This window comes from Meleagris gallopavo, chromosome 5 (genome assembly GCF_905368555.1).
Source record: "Meleagris gallopavo chromosome 5, MGAL_WU_HG_1.1, whole genome shotgun sequence".
In the NCBI taxonomy this organism is placed as follows: domain Eukaryota; kingdom Metazoa; phylum Chordata; class Aves; order Galliformes; family Phasianidae; genus Meleagris; species Meleagris gallopavo.
This window is the reverse complement of record NC_139408.1, coordinates 8633921-8659626: the sequence shown is the minus strand read 5'-3', so window position 1 is coordinate 8659626 and position 25706 is coordinate 8633921. Positions and strand designations below refer to the sequence as shown.

Sequence of the window (25706 nt, the reverse complement as noted above, 5' to 3'; positions counted from 1 at the left end):
TTTCATAATACTTGCCTTCTGTATTGGTGGAAGTCTTCTACTCTCACGATGAACAGCCTCCAAAGTCTCTATGTGCATTGCTACAATACCTGGAAATCAGTAATATCACAAATGAAGTCTGGCATAACATGAAAGAAAAAGTTGCAATCTAATTGGAAATCTAATATTCCAAAATTCTTAAATTTAACCATCAAGGAAATAATTAGTTGAAATTCAACAGCAATTATAGTCTAGAAAAAAAATCAGATCTTCTATGTCTACGGAAATTGACTATAACTAAAATATGTATTTCTTCCATCAGGAAAAGAAAAAAAAGGAAAAATGAAAGATTATGAATGCACATTTTCATCACAATTCTTACCTGGTATCATGCAATGAAGACCCTTGATGTGATCCTGCGTAACTCCGCTCTCTGTGCAAACCTTGTCAATAAATCTGGTGATGAAGCGTACAACTGCATTTGCAACATCATTGTTCTCAGAGTCCTCAAATCCACTTTCAGTGTCATAACTCTCTGCAACACTGCCTGCAATACTATGGGCATTAAAAAAAAAAGAAATTTCAGAAGTGAAAAATTCAGCTACTGAAACGTATCTGATACCTGGGTAGGACACATCTAAACGGTATCTTTTTCTGAAAACATACACTGGTACAATAAATTACACTGTATTCCCTCTACCATTAACAATGTCAGACTGCATGACAACATAGGAGACTTTTTACTCCGTGAATCTAGTGCAGTGCAGTCAACACGTGAAAAAAAAGCATCAGTTGCCTAGAAGTAAGCATTTTTGTTTTCTCTTTACCATTAAGTTAGGTAGGCTATTTACAACCCACGATAAAACAGAAATAGATATTTTGGTTACATACACAAGGATAAATTAAATGAGTTTTACTGTTGAAGAATAAAGCATTCAAAAGCAAAAATAACCTCGGTGTTTTTGTGCATCAGCTAGAAAATACAAGCAAGTCAGTAGATGTACTTCAAACATCTGAAAACACTCCCCACAAACAGTAGTGCCAGTCAAATCCATACATTGTAACATATGCTACAATCTACATACGGATCAGATCCTAATGCCTGATTTTAGAAGTGCTTTGTCAGCAAAAAAGTTGCAATAGGGAGTTTGAGACCCGTAGCCTATTTACATCATGTCAGCGGCCGCATACAGTGTTCTACAAGTTCATCAAGTGGGAAACTTGACTGATCATAGTTAATAATGAAGACAATAAATAGAAAGGGAAGAAGTCTTGCTATGAAATCCTGATTTGTGTGCTGAGTAAAGTAATTCTCTTAATACTCCTCCTGTCTCCTTAGTATTCTAATATTTTCTCCAGTGGTATAGCCATCTTTCTGACCAAATGTCTTTCTTGAAGCTGCAACAGCACAGAAACTGTTGACCTCGAGGATGTTATACATATGCTTTCTTGAGCGTAGGTTCATGAGGGGTTTTTTTTCAAGTTACAGAAAAACTAACAGTCTCTCTCATCACACACCAGTGTTTGCCTTCAACAGTCACATTAGTAGACTAAAATTCTTACTGAAGTGATAACATTCTTACATTCCCTTAAGTGGAAGTAATTTAGTTTAGATAAAGTTCTACCATTTGAGAGGAATCATGTTAGATTTCTTCTCTCCTTAATTAATTATCTAGAAATAATAATCTTGAAGAGAAGATAATGAAATAATCTTCTATGCAGAGTAAGTCCTGAAAACTAGTATGTTCTCACAAATAGTGCCCCATCATGGTGGATTACCAGTGAATGTGTGTACCCACCTGTTTGTGACAATACTGTTGCTTCCACTCTCCCAGTCACCAGTAGCTGATGCTCTCAATAACTTGTTCTTACTTGTATCTAATGGTACTAACAGGTAAACCATGAGGTTAGCGAAATGAATTGCCTGACTGAAAACTGTGCTTTCCTCATTCTGGACTAGCTCCTGTTGAGTTTGTTTATTAAGAGTTGGCCACAGTCGCAACTGCTCCGCAGCCAGATCCATTGCTGTCTTATCGTGGTCTGGACTTACAGAATTTTTCTCCTAGAAAACATACAAATACACACTAAGCTAAGACTCAGAAACAATGTTTAGTCAAAACAACTTTTAGTCAAAGCTTTTTAAATTAAATTGTTCATTTAAATTCTTCCATTATTTAAATTACATATTTATTTATAAAGAAAAAGCAAGTAGCAACATGCAATAGGATTTAAGAAGAGCATAATTACAGCAACTTGAAGGATTGAAGGTAGCTTACTGAAATGCAGAACTAGCATAGCATGATGTGAACATTTCTAATTCAGTAAGATAATCTCTTTCTATATGATCTTTTATGTTTCTTCAGAGTAGTTTAATGATTTTAATATAACCACTCGCCTTAATTTTTCTACTTAGCTCATATAACAATCAACATTAATCAGATGCAGCTGATTACTGGATGCATGTGATATTCTCCAAGTTTTGAGGATGTTCAGGGTGAGACAAGCTTTTACATGAACAGTTTCCAGATCAGCTGAACCATTCATGCTTTTGCAGGTTGGAGACCAATTCTAGCATTTGCTTGGAGCAAACTAGGTAGATAGCATGTATCCAAATTACAATGCAGTCTGACAGAACTAGAATTAAAAAATCTGGCTGCTGATACAAATGACATAACATCTGCTCTTAATTACTAAAGAACAGTATCCTACTAACGTTTTTTCTTCATACTATGTAAAGTTCAGCTAATTTAACAGACAAACACATGAGAGAGTTTAAGAAAAAAGTTCTAAAAAAGCAGACAATGCCCATCAACAGACACCAGTTTTGGTAACAGTCTAATGCTGCACCTTTAAGTGTGGAGAAAATGATACAAAAAGCAGTAGTACATAAAAATCATAAAGGCAACAAGGGGAGATTCAGGTGTTCACATATTAGCAAAACAAAGCATCTTTTTCTTCAGAAAATTATGTTCAAACAACATATTTACATTAAAGTTGATATTCTAAGAGTGAAATATTTATTTTCAGAAGAGTATATGTAAATATTTAGACATTTTCTTCATCCACATTGAGACTTCCATAGGTTTAACTGGGACATTAACTAATAGTACAGCTTTTTATGCCTTGATATTTAATATATTCTCCTACCTTTTGTCTTGGTTGTACTGCATGGTTGTCTTCTTTGGCTGTAAGGTAGAGGGAACGAACTTGATTTTGTACATTGCTATAAAAGGTGGTTTCCCAAAACTGCTGGTTAGTCCAGATTGGATGGTCCTGTACACATGTGTAAGCAAACTGACTAACTCCAGGTGCTAATTTCTGAAAGACAAAAAGTACGAGACAGACAAAATACTCCTATTATTTTGTTTTGTTTAATCTCTATGACAGGAGTATTGAAAAATTCATCAGATCAGTTGTACACAATGAAACATGCAGCACATCTCATCTTTTGTACTACAGTATAGGAATGACAAATCATCTCCATTTTTGTGCCCTTGAAGAAACTAATGTACAGGAAGTTTGTATATAAGCCTAATGCATGGTGATTCACAGTGGAAAAATGAGACTGGGGGGGAGGGGGAATTATGTGATAATAATACAGAACACAATTCTAATATATTTTCCTTATCAGTAAATTACACCATTGTAGTCCTATGCCAAATAAATAAGTATTAAAACATATGAAAATTGCTTATCATTTTATCTAAAACTTAGAACTACAGCAATGAAACTTCTAAGTGTGCAGGGCAGCTGAGTCCTTCCAAGGCTGCATTTGTTGCAACAGCAAAAGATCAGATAAATCATTAACTACCGCAATGCATGACACAAATTCAGTTCCTGAAATAGTACTAAGGGGAGCCATTCCTGAAGTCACAGGTGTCTGGATCCCTACACTAAGGTCCCAAACAAAAGCAGAATTGTTATACTATCAATATTCGGTATGAACACATCCTTTTTTCAAGTAGGTCTGTTTAATTAAGTGGTGCCAGTCTTTCAACAAGTTGCTTAATATTACTGACAACCATATACAAGGAAAGGAAATTTATTTCAAGGACTCCAGTTATGAAGAATGCAATCTTGTGTGTTCTTACTCTCTGATGAAGTCCACATAATTGAGTTGTATACTGTGCTTAGCAAAGAAGCACGTAATCTAAATATCTGCTCCTTTCTACAGTGGAACTGAAGAATTTAGTACATTACTGGACATTAAACTTAATGACCTTCACTCTCAATATACTACACATACCAAAGTGTACTCTAGAAGTAGAATTGACTTTAATGTTCATATTGTAATACAATTTGTTCTAGAGCATAAATACTACTTCATTTCACATTTATAATTGTACAATTGTACCATCAGCCACTACATATGATCCTTCTTAGTAAGCCCTGGGAACACTTAGGTGGAAGGCTAGAAAATTGTTACTGAAAATTTCAGTGTCTGGTTTACAGATTTTTGGTTTTGCAATTCTTTGAACTGTTTTCCATGCTATGCTCTTCCAAGTACAACATGAACTGAAAGTCCCGATCATGTGCCATTTATTCATTCCCAATCAAAGACAAGGTCCTTTGAAATGGTATGTTTGAAGAAATAATTTGTAGCATGCTACTAAAAATTAGCCAATTGAAATATATTCTTGGAATTAATCAGCAAAAACTGATAAATTTTATTTCACCAAGTACAATTGCATCAACATTCCATGATAACTTTTTTAAAAAACTGCCTATGTGGACGATGCAAATCACATTAAATGAGGTTTTTGTTATTCTATACGGGCTGAAACATAAGATGTTTGTTTAGACTAGACTCCCAGGTTTCAGTTGTGATGCAGCTTATGGCAGCTCACAGGAAATGATATCACATGGCATAGTAATAGCTCCCAGCTTTGAAGTAGCTGTTAAATCACAGAACAGAACAGCTCAGATAGTCTCCTAGTGATCACAGTGTGGTCGAGGTAGGAAGGGCTCTCTGGAGTTTGTCTGGCCCAGCCCCCTGCTTAAGCAGTGCCACACAGAACAGGCTGCCCAGGCCCATGTCCAGATGGCTTTTGAAGATCTCTAGCAGTGGAGACTCCACAACCCTTTGGGCAGCCTGTGCAGTGCCCTGTCACAACCAACCCCTGCAGTAAAGAAGCATTCCACAGTGTTCCGAGGGAACATCCTGTCTTCCAGTTTGTGCCTGCTGCCTCTTGCTCTGACACAAGGAACCACCAAAAAGAGCCTGGCTCCATCCTCTCTGCACTCTCTCTATAGGTACTTACACACATTGATGAGATCCATCATCCCCCCCCCACAAACACTGTGCTTCCTCGCCTCCAGACTGAACAGCCCCAGCTCCCTGAGCCCTCCTCCAAGTGTGAGATACTCCAATCCCTTCATCATCTTTGTGCCCCTTCACAGGGCACTCTCCAGTAGTTTCCTGTCTCTTCTTAGGCTGAGGAGCACAGAACTGAACACAGTACTCCAAGCCTGGCCTTACTTAGTCTGAAAGTTTGAATGGAAGTCTAGAGTCATAACTGTAGGTCAATATGAAGTGCTCCAGAAATAAAAATGAAGCAAATGATTTTCACGTAGGTCTGAATATGACAGAAAAGCTGAGGGGTTTTTAGATACTCGGCCTTCATTCATGATTTAAAACCACTAACAGCCATGTACAAATCACAATTTTTAAAGGACGGAGATTTATGTTCAAGTATAGTGACGTAAATCAGTAGTGACAGTTAACTTCTAGACGACATAAAAATAGTCTGTTTACAAAAGGATGAAAGAAAATCCATTAAAAAGCTAAACTGTCATAAATAATATGATGATGAGAGGGATCTCATCACCTGCTGAAAGTATTGAAACAAATGGCAAAACCTAGTAGTGGCCAGAACACTGAATCAAAGTCAGCTCAGCTCTGCCAATTATTTTGGGCAAAATTGCTTTGGATTTTCACCATGTTTCCATTAATTTATTTGTGAAAAAGCAGTATGAATACCAACCTTAAGAAGTACATGGCTGCTCCTAGGCAGTCAAAATCCCTGCATTAAAATATTCTTGGTACAAATAGAAGCATTCCATGAAGCTTTAAGTGTATATAATATTCTCTACTCTGAGAATGCTTAGTCAGCCTACAATGGAAACTACTCTAGTATGTCAGATGGGCCCCATTGTTTACTGTTGCATTGAAATAAATTTGCACAGGACTTCTCTAATTAAAGTAAAACAGAATTTCAGTGTTTTCTATCAAGCAATGCTAAATATATAACATGAATCTTCACCTACCTTTCCATTGGACAACTGAGCTATACTGACATGTATAGTTACTTTCTCCCTATCCTAATAATTAATTTCTGCCAGACAGGATGAACGCATGAGGCAGCAAAAAAATTTCCTATTTGTAAAGGAGTTCTTAAGAACTTAAAATAAAAAACTTCACAAAAGAAATAAAAAAAAAATAGTTCTGAACAGGAAAAGTCCTTTATCTAAAGCAGTCTGTAATAGCATGAGCATTGAGGTGTAAGTTGCAATAGCACCCTGAAAATGAGTTATATTCTTCTAAGTACTCAGACTTCTCTCAAAAGACTAAAGGTACTTAAACAACAACAAAAGCCCACCCCTCCCAGCCACAATACATATGAAACAAATGTCACACATATAAAAACAATGAATTACATCCTGCAGTCTGAGAAAACACACGATAGACTTGGGACTTCCTATGTGTGACTATATGCAACTTCCTGCCATCAGGCATTATATCTGCATTACTCCCAGAAGCAAGATAGCATCTGCCTAGATGTTTTTCTCCATTTCCTGGCACTGGATACTTCTAGTTCAGAAAATGATACTCGCAGAGCTCCCAGAAGAACTGTGAGGTTCAGGTGCCCAAACAGCTTGTTTATGACATTACACTATTTAGATTGTCCCTTTCTGGGAGAAAAAAAAAAAAAAAAAAAGGGAAAAGGAAAAAAACCACTGACAATAGCTCATCCATCACTATCTGCTACATCACACAAGATTAAAGAAGAAAGGATGTTTATTCTAGCAAAGCAAAGGATGGAGTTCTTCACTACAAAATTGGAAAAAGTGTTAATAAATGAGAAGAAAAAAACAGAATATGAATATACCTGAGACTGCTCTTTTCTCACAGGTATTCCCTAAGATTTCACTGCCTATCTCTTGAAGGAGCAAACTCAAGAGCACTGTATTTCCAGAACACTGACCTTCAGAAGTAAACACCATTTCCGACACCAGTTTGTATTCTGGCCTATCAATTTAGATATTTTTGATGAGAAAAGGAAGGAAGATTGGGAAGGAGTTTGCTGATCAGTGCAAATAAAAACTCCCTCCTCTACTCCTCAAGGAATCAGTATACTACAGTTTATCTGCTTGACTTCAGGGAGAAAGATATTGCAATCACTTGCCAATCTTCTGTGCATGCCAAAGGAAAGCACTCTCTACGTTGTAGGTAGAATTCTCCCTCAAAATCTGCAAATATAAGTTTATAGATCATTCAGGATACAGCAAGACAGCTACTTGGAAGTGTTACTCCCCATCTCAGAGCAGTTTATTCAGTCAATTACCATGCCATGATTAGGTACCACTAATTGTAGGCAACACGATGCCCCTCCTCAAGATGACATAAACAAGTTCTGCATATAAACATATTCTACAACCCAGACTGGTATTCACATGTCTACTGTACTCGCACAGACACCTGATTCATTCCAAAGACTTCTAACAAGCGCAGAGAACCACACTATGTAGTCTGACCTGTAGGAGTGAGGCTTATTTATATATTAACTTTGCATACAACACTGCACCACATCATGCATGTATCAATATTCAACACAGCATACAAGTACTGAAGCAAACATCAGTGTACATAATTATGTCTTCAAGCGTGACTGAGTGCTACATGAGTAACAGTAAAAAATACATATTTCAATTCAATAAATGGATTTTCCACTTGGTCTACAATATAAAATTAAATATTAAAAAAATATTATATTAAAATGTGGGGAAAGGACACAAAAAGCATAAGTAAGAATTACTACATTTCCTTTCTTTTTATTACGTTGGAAAACAAGGACATAAAATATTAGAGCAAGCATCTTCTCCAATTCCCCAACCTCAGAAACATCAAATAAAACCATCTGCCACCTCTCCTACCTTCAGAAAGTCCCCAAACAGCATTGTATGCTGATTAATTTCTACTTCAAAATATGCGTGAGCAGCAAGTGATTCATTAGACTACTAATCTACTATTTCACCATGAAAAATAAGGGAAGTCCAATTCACTTATAACTCAGTGCTACCTAATCACATGTGGGCACAGTGAACCAGCAGAGGGCAATAGAATTCTAGAATTTTGCAAAATTGGGATGTAATTCTGGATGGAGTTTTACTTATTGCATACGTTTTCTGGCAAAAGTGACTTAAGCACATAAAAGCATATTGTCTTTAATCAGAAGCTGCTAAAGATTACATATAATTTACTATATATTACTTAAAGCCAAAGAGAGTATTCTCAAAATTCTATACGGATGTATCAAGACAGACGTATGCTAACACAACGGTACATGTAAAACTAAATAATACACAGTAACACTTATTTCTCCAAAGAGGCAACAGTAAGATTTACAAAGTTCTTTTATATAGATATCACAAAAGGTAATAAGATCATCTAAAAGTATGGATGTTCAGAAGGTGTAAAAAAACCAAAAACACCCATACCAAACAAACTAAAACCAACCAACCAAATCATTTTAGAATTTCACCATTCTAAGTAAGCTATGATTCCAAGCGGATAACATGCTGATTCATTTTCTTTGCCAACATTATTTTTTTTCTTAATTCTGATTTCATAACAGAAATTACGATGATTTTGTTCTCCAAGGTTTAGTTCTATTACATAAATGACAGATTTCACAAATTCTCAGCTGCAGTGTTGAATCAATCTTCAGAGTTTTTCAAATTGTGACAGAGCTTTTTGAAATTGATTAAAATTTCACCATAGTCCTTTGGCATCAGGTGACTCAGCAGATAGCGTGCATGCGTGTGACTGCATTTATCACCCTGGGAAATCCCAAATCCTCTCCAAAGAATCTGAATTATTGATGTCCTGACATGAAACTTAAAGCCCAGTTAACAGAGCATCTATTTATACTGAAAGGGGGAATAATCAATTTTAAATCCATTTATCCACATCCCACTTTAAAGTGTTGATGTCTAGTATAGAAAATTCACAACAGACAGTGTACAGAAATGTATGAGCATTTATCTTCCTCACCACCTTTTCTGGAAATATAAAATACTACTATCCGAACCATGACAAATAATTATGCCCTAATGAAACCGATATCACTAAAATCAAGGAATTGTATATTTTCATATAGGAACGCATGTTTCATTCTCCTGGACGTTAGTTACAGAGAACTGAAATGGAACTTACAGATAAAGAAAAAGAATGGGACTCAGTTACTTCAGACTGATGTTTCTTCAAGAACAGAAGCTTTAATGGAGATTATAATTAAACTACCAGAAATTCTTCCGCGGTGAAAATTCTAAACGAAGAAATATTTATATAAGGCTATAATATCTCCTGGAATTAACAATAATGTAAAGGGATGTGCTATGACTAATATTGTTACGGGCAAACCAAACCAGAATTCTGTGTTGTTGATAGAAAATGACTTCAAGTGGAATCAGGAACAGTTATAAATTATGTAAGCCAATGCTTGTGACAATACAACGGAAAGGCTCCTGTTTGTTCTAAGAAATAGTAGATCAGATCCCCAGTAACAGAACTAAGCACTTACTGCAATATTTATCTTTACTTTTTATTTTATTTAGGCACAGGGGAAGGAATGTTTTTTTCCTTTTTTTTTTTTTTCTTTTTTTTTTTTCTTTTTTTTTTCTTCCCTGACCAACTACTTCCTGCCACAAACCACTGAGGAAGACGGCAAAGTTCCCTTCATATTGGTCATGATGTTATCATTCTGGGAAAGCAAGCTTCTTCAAGAGAGAGAGAAGTTGAAGCAATTCAGTAATTCTCTTCCAAAATTCCTTATAAAGACAAACTTTAAAAAAAAAACTGTGCAGCTCCTCCCACAAATGTGCTGAAGAATCATATCACATTTTCCTATTTTACATTTTCCAGATTTTTTTCACATAAAAATAGCTATGAACTTCAGATATGTGCTACCTGTGAAGACAAAAAAGTCCATTCTGCAGACATCTATCCATTCAAAAACAAAATATCCAAACTAAAATATTAAGGGTCAGAGACATGTTGACATTAACGATACTGCAAAACCAGTCTATGGGCTAAGAAGAGCCCATAGAGTCCTGCCTTTACTTAAAAAGAATGATTGCTTTTTAATCAAGTAGTAGGCTGAATTATAATCTTTATATGAAAGGATCTTCTTATGAATGTAATAAGAGCATTTGGCTGAGAGAATGTTTGGAAACACTGACAGAACTTTGACCACCACTGTCCAACTTTCTTCAAGGATCACACTCAAATTCACGAGCACCTACCAAGTATCTTCATCATCCTCCCTCAAAAGTCAGTAAAAGACTGCATTTGTGTGACATCAATAAACTAATAGGGTACTACATCTTCCTCGCTGTGCCTTAAGCTGTCTGGCTTCAAGTATTAATACTTACTTCAAATTTGTATCATAAACTCTTAAGGATAGGGATCGTTATCTTTGTGTTATTTGGCATGAAAGACCAGTTGTTATGGTCCACAATTAAGGCTCCTAGATTTTCCAGCAATGCAAATAATGCTAATATACACGTTTGATAATATTGTAGACAGCTCTTAATATTTTGCCTGTCAGCTTGATTATGTGCAAGATGACTACTATCTCTGAATGAAGATCTGTTATACAAGATGATAAACGGAAAAGCAATTGACATATTTAATTCAGATTTTTAAACACGGCTTATGTTGTAAATACATTGCATTGTGGTTTTGTTCAATTCCAGAAGTCTAGTTACTGACCTCATCCTAAAGCTTAAACAGCTATTTCCTTCTTACAAGATATACATCACCTGAAAGGAGTAAAATCCATTTCTAATTCTGCAAAACGATGCCTGTATATCATGACATTTTACATTTTCCCTTCTTGTTTCCAGTGTCTCTCCTTACAACTATATTGGTATCAGGAGCTGAAACGTTGGAATGTTTGCTCATACGAAGAAGCTCTGTTAATAAGATAGCTTTCACTTCTAGATTTTGCTGTTAATACATAATTCTTTTGACACTTACATCTTCATTAGAAGTACTGCAGAAAAAGATTTCTTCTCTCCCTTGTGATTAATTACACTACTGTCTGCGTACATTTTCTTCTTTGTGGTTCTGTTTCTTACATAGTATCTGTTATATTATACAGATATGTTCTTGTTGTTTTTAAGCATGAGACTTAAATATATTTTCATTTAAGTAATCACTAATAGAAATTATGAGAATGGATTAAAAAAGAGTAAGAACTCTACTAAAAATGATGTTATTTAATACAGTTTCAGTCATGAAAAAATTTACATGGACTAAGATACCATCAGAACTGGCAGAATAGAGACAGAAGAGGAAAACTAATGGAAAATGACAAAACTTCTTGTCAGCATAATAAAGGAGATCTTTCAAGATGGGAGTTTCCTAAACAAAAGCCAGCACAATTCAAGAGTGGAGAATGCTAAAGTAAAAGTGGTTTCATCCCAAGCACATCAGAGTAAGATGTAAACCATTAGAAGGAAAAACAGCAGTTAGAAGTAAGGATGAAAATCTATCAAATACTGACAGCTAACACCCTACAGAAATTTTTTAGCCTTCTAGAAGGCTAAGCAGCAATACTGCTGCTTATAAGTATTAACTGGGCCAAACACAGGTGAACAAGAACACAAGTTAAGAATGACAACTCATATTAAATTGTTAAAAAATAAAGAACACAAGAATTTTGCTTTTCAAAATCAACTGTGTCATCCACTAACTATACACAATTTCATGGTATTTATACTAATCTTAAAATAAAAATTAATATACTTTCATGGTATTTATACAAATCCTAAAATAAAAATTAAGATATATATAATTTAGTGCAATGTAACAAATATTAGTACCAAATTTTCCACATTGTTTTTTTTTTAAGCATACCATTGGATCAATATTCCCCTGATTCCAGCTGATACCAACTGCAAGATTTGCCTGATAAAGACACAAAAATGGAACTGATTCCCAAATCAGCAGTTTCTCTAACTTTGTAACTGATGTTGAACAAGAGAGGGAACATTTTCAATTATGATGCTACTGTTACATAATTAACTTGGAATCAGGTATCTCTTGGAAAGAGTTTGATTGCAAAATATACAATATGATAAACTACTCTGAAGTTCTCTAGTATTGCCTCTTCCATCTTTACAAAATGCCCTTACAACTGATAGACTTTTTAGAAGTAATTCTATCAATTCTACTTTCTTCTCTATAGGGAAAGGCGTAAGTATATAGAGTACAAATGCTAAATGGGCAGACATGCCCGTGAACATTTAAGCCAAAACCTGCAGATTTCACTGAGTCCTGTTCCACACAGTATTTCTCTAATGTTTCACTGTATATTATAGAATGTAATTAGCATCCATAACCAACTGAAATTTTACTCAAAATTTGGCAGTTTACAAGCATAGAATAAAAAGAAAAATCAATCCTAGTCTCCAACGCTTCCCAGAAGGATCAGACTGGAGAACATCACTTTAGTTGAAAAGGGAGGGATCACAGGAGAAGCAGGCTGACTGAGGCTTGGAATAGCACTGGGGAAGAGACACTTTGCTCACTCTGCCTGTTCTCCAGTGGACAGGGTGAAACTGGTGCTTACAAAAAATCGTTGCTCTTGCAGCACATCGAACCTTCAAGAATTACAGCACAATCTGCACTACAACTTGCCAGCTTATAAAGAGACATAACTGAAATGGCATATCCAAATTTTGTGAATTTGACAAGGCAAATTATACAAGGCCAAGCTGTATTCCTTCAGGCAGTAACAAAATGAAATCAAAATTAAGATATATCCTTTTTGTCTTGCCACACAGAGAAAAAGAACTCTTTACTGTAGCAATACAGAATACTACATTTCTATCTTATTACACACAGAGAGAAGTGATTGCATGCCAAACAAGCATGGGCCATCTGTACCCCAAAAGTACATGGAAAAATTCATGTATAAGAACATTTTATTTATATTGTTTCAATTTTAAACAAAATTCCAACAGTATTACTAACAGTAAACTAAAACCTTTCTCTAACTCAGAAGAAAAAGATGTTTGTTTTTGTGTCATTAACAGTACACATTAAAAAGTCCACTGTCACTGATGAGTCACATTTTGCTCATGTCTAATATTTAAAACATTTTCAAAGAGCATTGTGACCATTTTTTGTAGAAAAAATTCAAGTCTTTCTACTGACCAAAAATATGTAACAGTACTGATTTCTTGTCTATTTAACCCTGACAGCTGAGAGTCAGACTACTTCTGTGATCGAATCCTATCTGATCGAGTTTTACAACAGGTCAATCACCAGACTTCAAGAGTAGGAATCCTGAAATTTCAGTAGACATCCCAAGGGTTGGCTGGATGCTGCATGCATAACGTTTCTTGTCGTTTTGATTAGAAAGATGTAGAAACACCCCAAACTAACCTCTGTGAGCAAAACCATCAGGATATGGATAAAACCTGACACATGACACAAGCATGTTCCTTACTTTATGTATTTAATTCTTTATTTATAGTTACATTTCATTCTTTATTATATATTTTTTACTGTTTTCCCAAGAATATTTTTAAATACCTGAAGGTCAGAGCTTTTGCTACTTCATCAGACTCTTCTAGAACCTTAAAGCACTGCCTCTAGAAATATATTTCCCTTTCTACTTGGTTTCTTAGTTTCATTTGCTGCACTCACATGGAAACACATCTTTCTTTTCATTTATGCCTCTCAAATAGTTGGTGTCTGCACTGTGTGCACTGTGCAAGTAAACCTACTTAGGAAGAACAAATAATTGTTGCATTGTGTCATGGTTTCATGATTTTTGGTTATCAGTATTCCACATCATAACATCATGTAATGCACTGGGGGTTTGACTGCTGATGCTCAAGTTCCGGGTGCCTGTCCAGAGGAGAAGAAGAGCTACGTTTCCCCAGGGGGCTTTGCGGTCAGCGAGGAGATAGAACTCCTGGCAAGGTCACCTGATGCTCTCTTCTTTGCCTGCACTGCTTCGCTTGCGCTTCTCTGCCTGCGCTTCTCTGCCTGCGCTTCTCCGTCTGTGCTTCTCTGCCTGCGCATCTTCATCGGCTCAACTGGACTGCACTTCTCATCTCAGCGTTGTGGTGAGGCCGATCCACCTTCCAGACACACAGTCTCTCTCTCTCCTTATATTCTGCTGATACTATATTTAGTAAATTAGTTTGTTTCACCTCAGATTGTTGCCGCTGTTTTCAATTATTTCGGGGTCCCCTATTTTCCTTTTCCGGGGGTGCGGATCTGCGGATCCCTCTGCCCTTCTAGTCACGGAACCAGGCCGAACCAGCCCGTAAACCGTTGACACATTGGTGCTCTCTTTTATGCCAGGTAACAAAATGAATGCATTCTTGAAACTTAATATTTCAGATGCACAACAGTCCTCAATCAACAGAATTTTGACACTGTGGATCTTCTTTTTATTATTTTATTTCAAGTGACAGGAATTACATTAACAATTAAATGTTGTAATGGAACCCCATCATAATTTCCCATAATAATTCGTAATAATAGCAAATAGAGATGATGATATAACTATTTAATTGATATAATTCTACAGTGTTCTTAGGCTTTCTTAATGCTAACTTTAACTAGAATCCAGTTGAGAAGTAACAACAATGAAACACAAAAAATCTATCCCTGGCTACCAAGAACACTGTGTATTTTTAATGTGGCCATATGAAATAATATTTAATACGCTTCTGGCACTAAACATGGTGTTCTGATAACAAGAGCATCAGTAAAAACAAGTGCATACTTCCAAGCACTACTTCACAATTTTTGGAAAGGATAAAAACAATTGCACTTACAACAGAAACAAGACATTTTTGCATACTGAAGCAGAAGTATTGTAAAACCTGTACTTCGCCTATAGAAAAATGAAATACAGCTTGAAGCGTGTATGCATGAATGTATGTATAAACAATGCTATACATGCTAATTTAATGAAATAGACAAGCAATTCATTAGAAAAAGCCATGGCATAATTTGACAATGCATTTGTACCAGCTTTGTTAGAATGTTCTTTTAATAAACACAATTCATTCCCCTCAAATGATTTGAATTTCAGTTTGGATCTTCCTACAGACTTATCACAGACAGAACAGTAATATGCCTTGTTAAACAGCTTTTACAGTCTAGGATTTCTATGAAAAAAAATCCAGCGAACAGAAGACTATAAACTGTTTAGCAATATGTTCAAAGCAGGGAGGCCAAGGGAAAAAAGATGCAGCAGGATTTGATAGGATTTATTCCCAAAATAGGGAAAGAGGAACATTAGTTTCATTTAACTGTAGAATGAGAATCCTCCAAAAGATTATAAAGGAAAATTTGAAGGGGGTTAAAGAATGTTACTCATTTCTCTTAATTCAAGAATATTCATCCAGATCATTGCTCCTATGCAGCTTCATTTCAGGTATAACATACTCATACTCTAGGATGAAATACTGAAAACCTCTGGAGAAACTGAAAAATGCTTCAAAAAGCTTCACTTTGACTCAAATTCCAAATAAAACATGTAAACTGTTAATTTTAACTAGCCACTATAAAGTTTGTCTACAGATCTTATGCTCTGAAAAACACATCAGTTTGTGTTTAGTATGAATAACTTAGTTTTATACCAAAATAAGTACTTCTGCCAAACAATTGTATCTAATGGGACATACCAAAGGGGACCATCACTGAACCTGAGGATTAGATCTGGGAAAAACAAAATTCTTTTTCTATTATGCATTAACAGCTGGCTTTTGCAAGCAACAGTCAGGTTACTTTATTTTTTCAGTTCAGGTCTGGAACATTAAAAAATCATCATGCTATTTACATCCGGGGTCTCATAACTTCTGAAAGTATAATTTCAGTTAAATAGTAAGTAGGGAAGTATTTCATCACACAGAAGATTTCAGTGAACTTTTTGTGAGAGAAATTGTGCAAGATCTCAGTACTTCTACTGAAACTTAGAAACATACAGAAGAAACTATTCTACATTCAATGCAGCTTGCCTTCTTGATTATGAGATTAAAACACAAATAATCTTATTTCAGCACTCATGATACTAAGCATGCACCTCTCATTTTTACTTTCTTCCATTTAACAATTTACATAAAAACATAAAAAAACAGGAGCCCTTTTTACTGAAGTTACTGAGAACTTACCCTATAGAAAGCAGTTGTCAGGGGTAGCAAGGCTGCAGCAACACTATATTCTTCTGATGACGAGCAATCCTTCAAGAGAAACATATGAAGAAAATAAGAAAAATCATTTTCAATTTTATGTGTAGCATAATTTCATTTCAGCCTTATGTAGTCCCTCTATCTTTCTTAGATGTAATGTATATTTTAATCACTTGGTATAATATAAGACAAACATAGATGGGTTGGTGGGTGTACACATACATATTGTGCCTCAATTTCTTCTAGATGGCTATTGCCAAGATTTTTCTAATTTAAGGAATTTATTAGCAGTGTTCTCCATTCCTATGTCTGAAAGACAAGATTACCAACAAAATTTACATATAAACATATTATTCATTCAGGAAACAATAAAAACATAGCTTGCTTCCATTCTGGTCCACAGAAAATCTACATTTTGTAAAACAGAAGTGATGTGACGGCCAAAGAATGTACTTCCAAAAGTGTATACGAAGAAAGGAACATTTATTTAATATGAAACAATCACCTCTGCAGACTCTACAGAAGCTTGGCATAACATAAACTTCAAAAGAAGATGAAAACCTACTCTCTTCACAATCTCAGAATGCCTCATTCAACAGCCAAGTGTATCATTCGTGCCACTCTAGGCTGAAAGTGGCATGTCAAAGTAAATCAGCTACTAATTGCACTGATAAAAATAGTGATCTTATTATGGAAGTCTTTTAAGAAATTAGATGTGGAATGTAATCTAATAGTTTGAAAAACAAACTACTTGATTTTTTAAGACTTTAAAAACAGAACCAAAATATTCAGTAAGTTAAAAAAGATATACTTTTTCTTTTTTTTCTTTACTAAATTTTTTTTAATTAGCACACATACTTTTACATGACAAATGTAGCACCACTGTGTCCCTGAATGATGAATGGGAAAACAACATTTCTATTTGAACAACTCATGTCAATATTTTGAATATTCCCTCCTGCAGTGGGTACCCTTCAACACAAATTACTCTTCTATTAGTTCTATGTAACACCTGATAAAATTACGAAATAGAAATATTGCACATGATCCTCTGTCAGAGTTTTCATTTATGTCTTCATCTCACCATATTCCTCCCTGGAGTTCTTTAAAAAGAAAAACCTGGCAACTCTGATAGCAGAAATATAAAATACACATTGCAAGAACAGTCATAAATGGTTGGTGACCCTGCACGTAGCAGGGGGATTGAAACTAGATGATCATTGTGGTCCTTTTCAACACAGGCCGTTCTATGATTCTATGATCATTAGGATGTTACTTTTAGTCCCCCCAGTGCTACTTTTCAAAAGGCTGGTCTGATCATGGACTGCAGGTTTAAAACAATAGATCAAAAAGCTCACAACTAGACTGTTCTTACTTTATTGTTCTCAGTTTACTGTTCATTACTTTAGAAGTCCATTTCATCCTTCCAGTAACAAATACTTAATCTTTTGTTGATAAAGCTAGCCTAAACAAAGTATCACTGGCCATACACAAATAAAGGAACAGTTAGAATATTACTCATATATCTGTTTTGAAAAAGCATACAATAGATTAATAGATGAGAAGCTTTATTTCTGTACAGGCTAACTGAAAGCTTTATCTTGTCTAACTCAGTACGAATGAATATATGCTAACCATGTATGGAAAACAAACGGTGTGCAACTGTTCAGACTCTATAACTCATTCCAATCTGGTAGAGAAAAACAGTAAGAAAAGTAGACACTGAGAAATGTGATGTATGTTTTAACAATTCCTGTCAGTATTCTGACATGTATGTAAATACCTAAAATCTGTTTATAGACTCTTTTTAATTAGATGTCCAAACAGCAACAATGAAGGACATAGCCACAGCTGCATTTCATTCTCAATTTCTGCATTATTTTCTATTGCTAAAGATAGGCCCAATCCCCACGTGAAACTTGTAGGTTAACATAAGGATATGTTAGAATTAGAATGAAAATGCCAAATGTAAAATCAGACTTTACAACATTCAAAAGTACTCCAAAATTTTTAAGGAAATACATTACCCTATTTCTGTAAGTGCTCTGTCATAACCAGTTACCAAACAATCCATCCTGATTGTTTCAAGATATCTACTTAATCCTTCAGCTCAAATTATTTGTAAGAGTTTTGGCTTTTACCCAAAATATACATAAAAATATTTTTATTAAAACTGAACAATGCATCTTCACCTAGAGAGCATCCAATATTCCAAGAGCTAACATATGTCCCAAAGATATATATCACCACCACACAAACAACATCGTGTATTATTTTTCCATTCCTTCTTGCAAGTATGAAATTCTCCACATACTCTGTGTCAGCAGTACCCCCTGGACTTGTAGTATGGAGGTATTATCTACATATATTTTCATCTGTAGCGCATGACAAAACCTGTAAAATGATCTCATTTTGGAATTAAGTACAATACTGTTGTTTTGAGAATAGTGAGATTAACCAGCTATTTGTCTTCCTTCTAGTAGCATGACACAACACAACAGCGAACGGAGCTATTATAGCAAAATCGTAGCCTCTCAATTTACATGCAAACCAAAGTACTGGAAATGTCATATATGTATTGTGTTTAATGAATTTTGGCTCTTGGAAAAAAGAAACACAGCTGCTTTACATATAACAATGTCTACCAATCGTGAAAAATATCTCTTACAGGAGTATGCAAATCAAAAATAAAAATAATTAGTGCTGTTTTCTTACACTATAACACAATAAAGTTGAAACATAAAGGGTAGTGATGGGGAGGAACAATTATTCTCAACAATGAATTTTTAAGAATCAATGCCTTATGACAGCGAATTTTGGAGTTCCATCATGCCATGTGTGCCATGTGCAGCGTGCTTTGAATCCACATCTAAGTAGGGTGAAGATCTGACGATTTCAGAACAAGTATTGACTTGAACTTCTATTTGGAAAAGGTAGCTTGTCGTCATCAAATTGAGAATTCCTCCACAGTCCAATCCTAGCATTGAACAGCAAACAAAAGCCACCCCAAGTAAAATTTTTCCTTGAGGTCCACGCGTGAATTCAAAAACTCCTTTAGTACCCAATGATCTTCCATTGGCTACAAGAGCAACTTCAAGGGAGCAGAACAGTGATAGTTAGGCACAGACTTACACACTTTCTTGAGCAGGTCACAGAAAATATATGATATTTAGAGACTTCTGTTTTCCTTTAGTCACATGATAAAAATTCCGGGAGAGACATATTAAATGTCTATTTAAGCCTGAAAACATTTGAAAAACCTGATAACATTTATTAAACCTGATAACATTTGAAGTTTTCTACTCAGGTACAATTTTCCTTCTAAATCAATCCACCCTGAAAGTCTCTCTCATTAAGTACTAGTTGGTAAAGAATATGGCTGTATTAAACTGTATGCTGCTTTGGACAATAAGCTTTCTGAAAGGAAACCACATTTGTGGTGATCTATATCTATATTTATATGATCTATAGCAATCTGACTACATAGAAAACCTAGGACCCAATTCTGCTTTACATTCAACAGCACTATAAATAAATAGAATAATTCATAAGCCTAACACATGAATTGAACATGCAGCAAATGCCTTCAACCTAGTAAGCTACAAATGGCAGCTCTTGACTAAGTGTGGGACTTTTTACCAGTACAATCTGGGGTGTGTACACTTCATTAAAAATACTGAAGGAATCATCACTACTGCACTGTAATTCCTAAGAAGTACTGGATGCTGCCCATCTTCATGAAGACCAAGAGCATTCATCACAGTGCAGGACTATGCTCATAAACAATTAAAAAAAAAGCCAGAAATGTTAGAACTGCATTTTTTTTAAAGTGCTAAGATAAGATTTGCTAATTTAGCATCTGTAAGGTCACAAATGTGCACAGTAAGAACATTAGCTAAAAATTACAGGTGAAATACTTGTTTCAAATTCTCAGATGATCTCATTGGTGCTTGAATTTAATTTTTGTTATTATGGATGTACTATGGAGGTAGGTTTTTACTGAAACCTAGTCTTCTTAATACTTTTCATCTAAAGTAGTAAAGAATTCAATAGTCCAATCTAGAAAAAAATGGTCCATTTGAGGAGTAGGGATTCACCACGTAGAACTCCAACTGAATTCAAAATTAGAACTTAATTTTAATTAGCTGATTTTACATAAATCATTCATTCTCATTACATATAATTACAATAATTGATGCATCTAAATAAATAAATGAAATATTTATGCAATCAAACTGCAAAAAGTGGTAGGCTGTTATCAAAACCAAACATAAGATCCACCCAAATTCACCAAACAATGAAATTAAAGACATTCTAGCACCTCAGAAATACCCACGGTGCTGTTACAGATGTAATCTACCACAATCCTTAATATTTAATTTCCTTAATAGAAAAAAGCAAGACTTTCATTCAAATACAGGTTATTGCCAAGTCTCATTCTGATTTGAAAGAAGCACCTAAAACACCACAGGATTTCAAAAGGAATACTTATTCCATGTTGATCAATGTTATGACCAATACTCTTTATATTCAGCTTTAGCAGAGTTAAAAATCCAAGTAAACAAATTACCAGTTTTACACTGTACTCATTACATCTAATGTAATTATATGTTGCCTTGAATGAAAGCAGACAAAAAATAGTTGAATTCGGAACAGGCATTAATTTTAGAAGCATTTAAATTGCAAGATTTAACCCTACAGCCAAATCCATCCTCTGGAACAATACTCAGAATTTGCTGAAATAAACCAAGTACGACACTAATTGATTACATTGCTTATTATTAACAGCTTATAATTATCTTCAAAAGAAACTCTGGAATCTGATTTTTCTGACATTTTGGATGAAGTTTTCTTACTGAAATGAACAACATAGTCTTTTCAGTGAAAGTGAGCGTATGGTAGCTTTCTGGCATTCCTATGCAGTTTGCCTAGTAAAATTAGCAGCACTACTAACTACTGCTTCTTTATAATGGGATCAAAAGTTCTTATTTTTCTTGTCACCAAAGATGAAATCCAACTTTACTGAAATTTTTTTAAGCTAGATACAATTCTTCTGGGACTTGAGAGACAGGATATGAAGACATACTTGGAAGACCCATATAGCTGATTACTTGTAGACTAATCTATTAACAGAACCGTGAGAATATACATGAAACATGGAAGATACTATCATACATTAGTAGTTACTGAGTATTTAACTCTCATTACTTCTTACGCTTCACATTTTGGTAAGGATTTAGACTGTTTCAAAACTATTAACTCACAAATCACAGAATGGCTTGGGTTGGAAGGGACCTCAAGGATCATGAATCTCTGACCCCCCTGCCACAGACAGGGCCACCAACATTTAATATCAGACCAGGCTGCCCAGGGCCTTTCTTCATAATTGACCGCAGCACATTTTACATTTGTTACTTCCTACTTCAAGTTTTTAATTTAACTTTTGTTCCAATTATGTACTGTTGCACTGATTCTTGATAGATAAAAACAAAAACTTTAAGCTCTTACTACTTCTTGTTTTCAGCTTTAACATTCACTACAATCATGCTATGAGCTTTTGAAATGCAACTTCTCAGACTGCTACTTGGTGACTGTCTGACAGCAGAGGAAGCCCATATTGGACAGACTTCACCTGTGCTCTGACTTATGCCAGATGTAAAACTTCACTTTCTATGGCTATTACAAAACAGTGAGATTGCTGTATAGTAATACAGGTGGCCAAAGGTGATGACAAAGGAATAGCACCCAACCCAGAAAAATCCTCACCAATTTGTTTAGAGTGTGGTCATCCTGCCTGACCATGAGCCTTCATAACAATCACTTCATTAAGAAACCTCAGATGTCAGCAGTAAGATGCTAAATGTTGCAAACCTGCCTTTCAGGGCAACAGGAGATCCCATTCCATATTGGAAGGATTTTATTCCATCAAGAACTTCATATTTGGCTTTACCTGACCCTGAATTCTCATAGGTTTGTCTGCCCTTATAAAAGACAGAATTTAATTGATGCAATTCAGAAGGAATCACACAAGCATATCATTTTCATTGATTTTCTAAACGTTTCCTTTTGCTTTATTTCATATATTCAGAAGTTAACAATGCAGCATATTTTCTCCACACAACTTCATCATATTTTTGATCTCTCAGCAAGCCAACGACATTTCACTCAGAGCTGTTGAGATTTTCTCTCCATTTCTCCACCCCTTTTTCTTTCTCAACAAATACATTTCTGACTAGGATTCAATAATTTCCTTTTTTTTTTACAACAAATCATGTTTAGGGAATCAGGACCCTCAATTTTTATGTGCATAAATTACACATTCTTGAATTTTTACTGTACCCCAAAAGAATAAAAAAGCACTACCCTTTCCTTTCCTTTCCTTTCCTTTCCTTTCCTTTCCTTTCCTTTCCTTTCCTTTCCTTTCCTTTCCTTTCCTTTCCTTTCCTTTCCTTTCCTTTCCTTTCCTTTCCTTTCCTTTCCTTTCCTTTCCTTTCCTTTCCTTTCCTTTCCTTTCCTTTCCTTTCCTTTCCTTTCCTTTCCTTTCCTTTCCTCTTAAGATACTGATAAACACAAGAATGCCATCCCTTGCGTCTAAGCACATCTGAGTTTCTTTAACAGAAATGCCATGCATGTTTCTGAATACTGTCATGAGGCCCATGGCAATAAAGTTCAACATACTCAGGCTGTAATCTTCTCCCAAGGAAATGGTTGGGATGCCAAGATGCCTTTTGACTTTTATTTCACAGCAGGGCTTCATTCACAGTGACTCTGTCCAAACCTTAAACTACACCAGCTGTGATAAAAAGTCCTGCATAGTAATTTGTAAAAAGTATTTGACAAACAACACTCAAGTGATACAATGCATTGTAATTCATGATTGAATAATGATCAATATTTGTTAACTATTCTGCTTAAAAGGGGTGATTAATTCACAATATACAGACTGCAGAGTAAGTCTAATGTCCCAGGCTGCCAAACAGCTACTGGATACTTTATAAAGCACTTCACAGACAGTCTATTTAATTGAGCTAGTTAACAAAAAAAAAAAAAAAAGAAAGAAAAAGAAAAAAAGAAAGGTTTACAATAACAGAAAAACTATTAAAATAGGTGCAATATTCCAGTGTAGTCCAATTATTGCTTAGCAAATTGGTTCATAAGCACATACTACACATACCTATGCATTCTAGCATCCATTTGGAGCACAGCAGCATCTCTAATAACTCATTAGAAAAGTCACAAACTTTCAAATATGTATGTTCACATTCCTTAATTTTATTCTTCTTTGTTAAACTTCTGGGATTTTTCTAATTTTAAAACTTGCAATAAAAATGCATCACACATCATTAGTGCACATTACATATGAGTTTTTAAACTTATTATGAATTAACACCTTTTTAGTATTAGATTTCTATGGGTATAAAAAGTGATTCATTGAGAAATCAGTCTTTCATTTTAGAAAAATATTATTTGCTCTCATAAAAACCAAAATATTTCTTCTATCAAGATGAAACCTTTATTAGTGCACAAAAGTTTAGATACCTAGAAAGGAAAACTATAAAGGAGACTATTTTTGACGGTACAGCAATTTTTAATTATGCTAAAGACCCTCACTAACAACTTCTAAACTCTGAAGTTTCTTAAAGGTACTGTGTTAATTATGACTGACTTTTTGGAGAAACAGAAATGAAAATGTTGGACAAGACCTTCATGGAGGTTTGGGAGATCTAGTCTGGACTATCTCACCTTAGGGAGCAAGTCCTCATAGAAAGCATTTTCAGATACACGAGAAACAAGAAATTGGTTGAGGACAGAAACACATGCTGATAAGGGGAAAAAGTTCGATCAACATCTCTGATGAAATAACAAGCTCTGCATCTGAGTGATACACAGTATGCTACCATGGCTTTAGCAGAACTGTTGACATGGACTCCTTTGGTATAGTAGACAGGTTGAGGAGAGATGTTTCACATGGGTGAGTGGACAACTGACTGGACCGTCACTGAAAAGACAGTGATTAATGGCTTAAAGTTAAATAGGAGATCTAGTCATGAGTCATGTTTTCAGGAGCTGATATTGTGGCAAATACTCTATAATGAAAGTGGAAAGTGGCATGAAATACATCTTAATCATGTTTACCAATGATAACAAATTTGAGGGAGCACTAAATAGCTGAATGGGAAGACTGCTATTAACCAGCATCTGCTGGAGAATGGGACTGTCAAGAACGTACCAAGTTCAACAAAGACAAGTGCAAAGTCTTGAGTATGGGATATGCTGTGCAAAAGTGTAGGCTATGTATGAACAGCACCTGGAATCATGTGCTGCGTTAAACCTGTCAAAGTAAGACCATGCTCTAAGATTCAGAAAAAGGTGCAAAATGGATTACCTTGCTTTATTGCTGTAGACTCTCTAGAGTATAGAAAGTTCCAAGGAATAGGTAAACTACATAATATTGAAGCTGAATGGAACAGATGCTCAAAATTAGAGGAAATGTAAATATTATGAAGTACCTTGACATCAGGAAAGAAAAGCATTATAAGAAAATCAACTGGCAGGAGAAGTTAACAGACCTACAATATTGAATTTTTTAAAGAAATATAGGAAATAAACAGTAGAGTTGGATACAACAGGTAAGACTTATGGAAGAAAAGAAAGGAAAAAATATCTATCTAGTACTAAGTCAAAAATACTAAAAATTCTCATCTTATTTAAAAATATATTCAAAACAGTTGGAGAGTTTAAGAATTTTGTTCATGGGAAAGGAACTGTCAGGAGAGTGCAGAACTGAAAATCACCCAGAAAAACTAAGTAAATACATAAAGGTAAATAATTATGCACAACAGGAAAAAATCACCAAAGAGAAAGCTGGTGTCAATTACATATATATATACACATATAAACATACAGTTAAGCACACAAACATATGCACATCCCAATTGCATCCACGGGTTTTTGGCAGTTGCTTCTGGGAACACACGTACATGTCTGCCATGCTTCTCCTACAAACTGCGAGAAGTGGAGTTTCTTTTTGAGGTGCATTTGTATTTGACATCTTGTTGCTAAACAGTTTCAGCTTTTCTACACCAACCTTGATAGTACTGAGACACTTTGCTACAGTTTTGGCAGAGATATCAGTCTGTATACAGCTGCACCAAAGGACAACAAGAATGACAATGACCAGCTGCTTATGGAAGAAGTTTTTTTGGATCAGCTTCATTGGTGCAGCTCCATTTCTGATTCACAAAACAAGTGTCAGCTGCTGGAAGCAGATTTTTTTTGTCGTA

General features: G+C 35.2%; 1 protein-coding gene across 5 annotated transcripts in view; it reads right to left on the bottom strand.

Moving 5' to 3' along the window:
- SBF2 (SET binding factor 2) overlaps positions 1-25706 on the bottom strand; it is a 240596-nt gene that overhangs the window by 52609 nt on the left and 162281 nt on the right. For all 5 annotated transcript variants that reach the window (XM_085224144.1, XM_085224147.1, XM_085224148.1 and 2 more), the window contains 5 exons: positions 16405-16473; positions 3127-3297; positions 1779-2041; positions 362-534; positions 16-89 (listed from right to left, as the gene is read on the bottom strand). In XM_085224144.1, the coding sequence (XP_085080270.1) occupies positions 16-89; positions 362-534; positions 1779-2041; positions 3127-3297; positions 16405-16473 (750 nt within the window). The remainder of the gene's footprint in view (positions 1-15; positions 90-361; positions 535-1778; positions 2042-3126; positions 3298-16404; positions 16474-25706) is intronic.